This window comes from Phytophthora infestans, genomic scaffold (genome assembly GCF_000142945.1).
Source record: "Phytophthora infestans T30-4 supercont1.66 genomic scaffold, whole genome shotgun sequence".
Classification (NCBI taxonomy): Eukaryota; Oomycota; class Peronosporomycetes; order Peronosporales; family Peronosporaceae; genus Phytophthora; species Phytophthora infestans.
The window spans coordinates 56233-62347 of record NW_003303693.1 but is presented as its reverse complement, the minus strand read 5'-3'; the positions used below and the strand labels follow the sequence as shown (position 1 = coordinate 62347).

Genomic DNA, 6115 nt, shown 5'->3' with positions numbered 1-6115 from the left:
TTGGCGTCTTCTACCAATGCTAACTAACGCGCGCACAGGCAGCGCCCTTTGCGTGAGGTGGCGCTCCAGCGTTAAAAATGGGGGCAAAATGAAATTTGAACGTTTGCATTTAAGTACGATATGTAGCCCACATACAATGTGTACACCACATATTGCGATTTTAGCCAATCGAGGCCGCCTTCGCTGCGCTCGGCAGCCAGTAGAACGCGCGTATTTGCGTTACATTTTAGAACCCTACCCTCGGACGGACTGACAGACGCACACCAGACTCCACTAGGGGGGTAAGACTAGCCGTTCGCCGCCGCTACGCGGCGGAGGTGGCAGGTTTTAGTCCAAGGGGAAATGGGCTCCCGCCTTCGCTACGCTCCGGCGTAAACATGATTTATGTAAACGTAATGTATTAAATGCATATGAAATTGAACATTCCTACTCTCAACCAAAGATTTGCCTGTAGACAGTGTTCTGGGCGTAGACCCCATCCTCCTCCTCCAGCTTTGGGTACTCGACCAGCGCCTTGAATCTTGATCTTGAAGTAACTCGCGACATCGCAACGTACAGCTGCCCGTGGGAGAAGCAAGGCGTAGCAAGATACAGCCCCAAGTACTGCACCGTTTGTCCTTGCGCCTTGTTAATCGTCATCGCAAAGGCCGGTTGGACAGGAAACTGCTTGCGTCTCAAATGAAACGGAAAGCTCCGAATGTCTCCGTCACTGATGAAAACAATGCGGGGAATCAACACATGTTGCCCTTGTCGCTCACCTGTCATGATTGTGGCGTGGATGACATGTGGCTTGAGGGCCACGATTCGAAGCCGTGTTCCGTTGCACAACCCTAGATCTGGATTTAAGTTCCGTATCATCATGATAGGCATTCCTACCTTGAGAGTCAACTTGTGGGGAGGCATTCCACTAATATTCATCGAGTGGAGTACCTCCTGCTCGAAGAAATTGCCGTCACCGTCGTCTTGAACAGAGTCGGAAGACATGTATTCCCGCGCCTGTCCAGTTAATCGATCGGTCACCGCTTCATTGATGCGGTGCACGATTGCGTTCGTGGTCGTGAGGATCGTTCGGTTAGCGAAGTACTCGTCGGTAGCAACCTCGGGGTTATTAATCTCGCCATACATCTCGTCAATGATCCGATCCATGCCTCTTGGAATAACGCCCGGACGAATTTCCTGGTCCTCGTCCTCTGGCACAGGAGGATTCTCAATCAGCATATCGCGCGGGATCTTCATGTAATCGCTTCCTAGGGAAGGAGTTACATCATGCCTTCCCTCCCCGACTTGCAGCAGGAACTCGGAGAACGCAGCCATTTCCTCAGCAGTGTCTGCAGTATCAGCTGTGCGCACTCGCATGTTTTCCGTAAGACGGAACGTCTGGAATTGGGGCCACAGCCTAGACGACTTGAGGCAAGCGTCAATTGTCTCGACGGGTGTGCCATTCTTAACGACCGGGAGAATCTGGCGGAAATCTCCCGAAAGTACAAACACTTTCCCCCCAAAAGGTTCGGTATCGTTGTCAAGTATGTCCCGCAGTGTTCTGTCTACTGCCTCGAATGCGTGGCGATGGGCCATAGGTGCTTCGTCCCAAATAATTAAACTTGCATGCTTGATCAACTCCTGAATATGAGAGTTCTTCCTGATACCGCACGTCGAGCTCTCGCTCAATTTCAAAGGGATCTTGAATGTAGAATGAGCTGTCCTACCACCCATGAGCAAGAGCGAGGCGATACCGCTAGACGCCACAGCGATGGCGATTTTTCCCGAGAGTCTGACTTTGGCCAGTATGTTTCGAAGCAGTGTAGATTTTCCAGTACCACCCGGGCCATCGACAAAAAATAGTTTCTTGCCTTCCTCCGGGCATTCAACCGCTTCAATAATCTGGTCGTAAACCACCCGCTGACTTTCGTTTAGCTGATCTTCTGTGCTTACAATTGCCTCCAAAGCTGACGCATCGTATCCAGTGAGCTCACGTCGTAGTAATCCGTTTTGGCGAAGCGCTTCACGAATCAATGTTGGGAACGACCCCAACTGAGGAAGCTCGTCGAAGTCAGCTACCGCATACCCACTCGCTTGAAGTAGTTCTTGAATGCTCATCAGCGTTTCAAATTCGACCAACGCCGACTTAAAGGGGTCCATCAAAGCCTGATGTTTGCGTGCGAAGTCTTGGGAAAGATCCGCGAAAAAACGATCCCATAGAACACCAACATTTGCTGGAGCTGAATACACCAGAATGGTGACGAAGAGCTGGCGTAGTTGATACGGCATTTGGAACTCAGCCGCTTCCCTCAAACACGAAACCCACTCGTTGTCATTCTCTAAGTAGCCAGCCTCCCGCGCCGCAATTTGGAATGTTGGGCAGACAATCCCGTTAACCGTTCTCAAGTCTTCAAACGACGTTGGCCCTCTACGCTGACAGAGTAGTAGCCGAAGATAGAACCGCTCCATATCTCGAGGAGACACGTGAATCATGCGACCTACGGCAGCTTGATACTGTTTCCGGCGAACCCACCTTTTCGGTTGCCCTTTCTCCGGCGCTTTCCAGCAGAACTCTTTGGGGATATCCTGATACAACATCGTTCTGGCAATATGATTCTCGGGCACTTCACTCGCACACAACTCAAAGAATCTGGTCAGCATCGTGTGACTACCACGTTCCAAAACCGCCTCCGGGTTTTCCGTTTCGCGGAAGCAAGCCGTCTGCCCTGACTCGAGATGAACCGTCAGCTGTGTCACCGCATGGGTTTTCCCCTGAATCGTGAAATCGAGCAGGCGCATGCAAGCTTCCACCGGAGAAATGTACCGGGCGCTCAAGAAACGTAGAATCTCATTTGGTTCTCGACGCGCACTCTGCTGCCCTCCTCGGACTTCTTCCACAGTGAGTATAGCCATGTCGGGTCCTTTGTACACATACTTGTACAGGTATTTAACCGCAGTTATATCCGTGCACACTTCCACATTGATGTGACAGTTGTACTTCTGGGATAAGTACGGGTTGTACGGTACAACCCACTGGTTGATCGTAGCATTGTCGTATTCTCTGCCTTTGAACTTTAGAACACCTTGTTGCCGTCGACGTCGTCTGTAGACTGGATATCCATTGGCATTGGCTTGTGTAACTTCTGCTAACGACTTCGGATATGCTTTGGTGCACTTGCCGTCCTTCATACACGCGCAGGAAGGGTTTGCAGGCCCGCATGGACCATGGAGCATGCATGACATGACCGTCTCATACAGCTGAGGGTTTGTATCCTTATCTGGGATCTCAGCGCATACCATCTTGTCTACGATCTCGAGGGTTCGAGGTTTGTTTTCGTCAGCCAGAATAATCAACACGTGAGCGTGGGGGATCCCTCGTTTTTGAAACTCGACAACGTAAATCCGCGCGCGCACTCGCCCCAGGACGCCTTGGTTTAAATCGTCAAGCGTCGCTTGTAGTTTCTGCTGCCACACGCGAGCCACGATGTCTGGTCGATCTTGAGCTGTCTGGATATCGGAAGGTATCGCTTCAAGAATCTCGTCCCACTTAGGGTTGCACGTTTCAGTCAGGAAGACGTCGGGCCGTCCATACTCCCGAACAATTGCCATCGAATCTTGATACGACTTGTACATGGACCGCGGGCTACCCAGGTGCGAAGCCGGAAGTATGATACGCTTGCCAACCTGATTAAGAAAGTGGGCTGGTCGTCCTCTGTTGCCTCCGTCCCGATCCGGGTGCACCAATCTGTTCTGGGCACGGTCATATTCCGACAGCAGCACTTCTCCTTCCGCCAGAGCCAAAGTATCTTCGTTGAGCAAAGCGTCTTGAACACCCCTGTATTGATCGGCGCGTAGTGTTTTCTGATTGTCGGCCACCCAGCGAAGCTGTTCTTGCTCACATTTTGCACGCTGATCTACACACCACTGCTGAAATAGACGCCCACCTTGGTGGAGAGCGGACTGGTCATCCACTTTCTGATGAAGGCGGAACGCTACGTGTTCACGAAGCGACATCGCCTTCTTGTTTCGATACTCAGCACTATTGGCGAACTCGTCTGTGTAGGTCCAGCCCTTCTCTCCATACGGAAGGAGAAGCGGGTATTGGAGTGGATCGTAATCGGCGTGAGTCTCGTACAAACGTAACAGCCTTTGATCGCGTGTAAAGAGCAGTAGATCCCGAGGCTGAGCCAGGTTGCCATCCTCAATGAGGGTCGCAGCCACTTCAGACACAGTGGGGCGGTTATGCGTCCTCGGTCGCGAGGAGTTGTCATGTAGACGGAACACCAAGTCTACTGGATCCTCCGTGTTGTGTTGGCGCACCTGCTGCCCAAAGTGGAGGAACCGTTGCGCTAATGGGTTGTGCTCTGCCATCATTTTCTCGATGTCTAGTAGTGCAACACGATCCAGATCCGCGAATATACCAAGACGTCGCTCCGCGCGGCGTTGCATGTCTGGATCCACAATGTAGATCTGCGCAAACTTCGGAGATACCCGTGCGCCTGTCCGACGGTCTATGTGGGGAAGGAGGGACCCTAAGTAGTGCCCCATAGCCCCTTGAATGCGATATGTGTACACCCCGTGTGTACCTGCAACGCTCTCGTCTTGATGCACATTTTGAAACGATCGGTTTGAGCACGAAGCACCAATCGACGTAAAAGCAAAAGCTTGGTTGTAGGCACGGATTTGACGCCGAAACTCGGGATCTCCGTACAGCTGAAGCAGCTTTGGTGGCGCGGGGTGCAGTGGAGGTAGCTTTACCCTGCCTGCCAGACAGCATGATATCGCAGACTCGCCAGGCCACTTCCAAGCATTGCAGATCGGGCAAACGGTTGTAGCCGGGAGCTTGTGGCGACCGTTCACCACGTCATCACCCGTTATCATGGACGCATCGAAGTCCTCGAGAGATATAAGAGCGTGCCCATGTCGGACGCATTGGCGTCGAGTGCGCACACGTTTGAGCTCCTGCTGGCGTTCTGCTTCCGTCAGCCGAGCTCGTCGATCCGCATGCTGCTGACGGTTTAGCTCACGTTCGGCTTCCTGTTCTTGTGGAGGCAGCCCCGCACGTCTTTCTTGATGGCGAGCTCTGTCTTCCTCGCATCGCTCCTGACGCTCCTCTCCGCGCTGTCGAGCTCTTCGTATGCGTTTACGCTCAGCATCGTTTTTCCTGACACGGTCGCGCTGAGATAGTGTCATGTTAGCTCGTCGTGTTCGGGCCCTCTGTGCGTCGCGGGCGCGCTCGCGCTCTGCCTGAGACAGTGTCCTGCTATCTCTTTTCGCGCAAGCCCACTGCGCAGCCGACACTGGAACCGCGTCTTGAACAGGAACGGGTGGTATGACAGGCACCGCAAGCAAAGCCACCTCGGAGACCCCCGCTTGATATGCCGCTTCCATTTGAGCGGCAAACCGTCGTTGATGCTCCGCAGGATTGGACTCTTCTGTCTTCTCCTCCTGCTCTTCCAAAGCCACCGTTTGGCCTTCCGTAACTTCTGTAACCTCTGTAACTTCTTGGTGCATGCTGAGTGCCTGAAGCTCTTTGTTTAAGTCGTATCGTTTCTTTCTGCGCTTGGTTTGACGTCGTTTTCGGGCATCCTTTTCCTCTTGTATGGGTGTTGAGTTAATGCGTTCGTTCTCGCGCAGGGCCTCCTCGAGCTCCTCGCGCGTCCTCTTTCGCTTACTCCGAACCATAGTTCTGCGAACACGAAAACGTGACGCGTTAGATAAAGTCTAAGTACACCGCACGTAGCAGTAGGTTTTCATAGAGTAGTGTGTTGGAATACGCGTACAACCCGGGATTGCTTGCCCCCATCAAGGTTATCTCCGATCACTTATCCCACAGTCACGGGCCGTGAGGCCCGGAGCGGTTTTAGTTTGCAAATTGTGCAGTCGAATCTCCAGGGTTGAGCCTCCGGATAGTACTGTAGCTTGAGGTGCGATATCCTTTTGCCAAATAGGCGGCCGTTAATTGCAAAAGCTGGTTATTGATAGGCTATTACAGCCCCCATCCCATCTGTCGGTTAAAAGAGGCCAGTTACGGTACCCCTCCTGACCAACTGCACGCACGCAATGTGCGTGCCCATCAATAACCATTAACGACCGGCTCAACTGGTTCGCTGTCGGGTTTGCGGTCAATGGACCA

General features: G+C 52.6%; 1 protein-coding gene across 1 annotated transcript; it reads right to left on the bottom strand.

The window, feature by feature from the left end:
• Nucleotides 1-432: 432 nt before the first annotated feature.
• PITG_23121 (helitron helicase-like protein) lies at nucleotides 433-5664 on the bottom strand (the record flags this gene model as incomplete). Its single annotated transcript, XM_002997790.1, has 1 exon — nucleotides 433-5664. One exon carries the CDS (start codon nucleotides 5662-5664, stop codon nucleotides 433-435), a length of 5232 nt encoding a protein of 1743 aa, XP_002997836.1.
• Nucleotides 5665-6115: the final 451 nt, after the last annotated feature.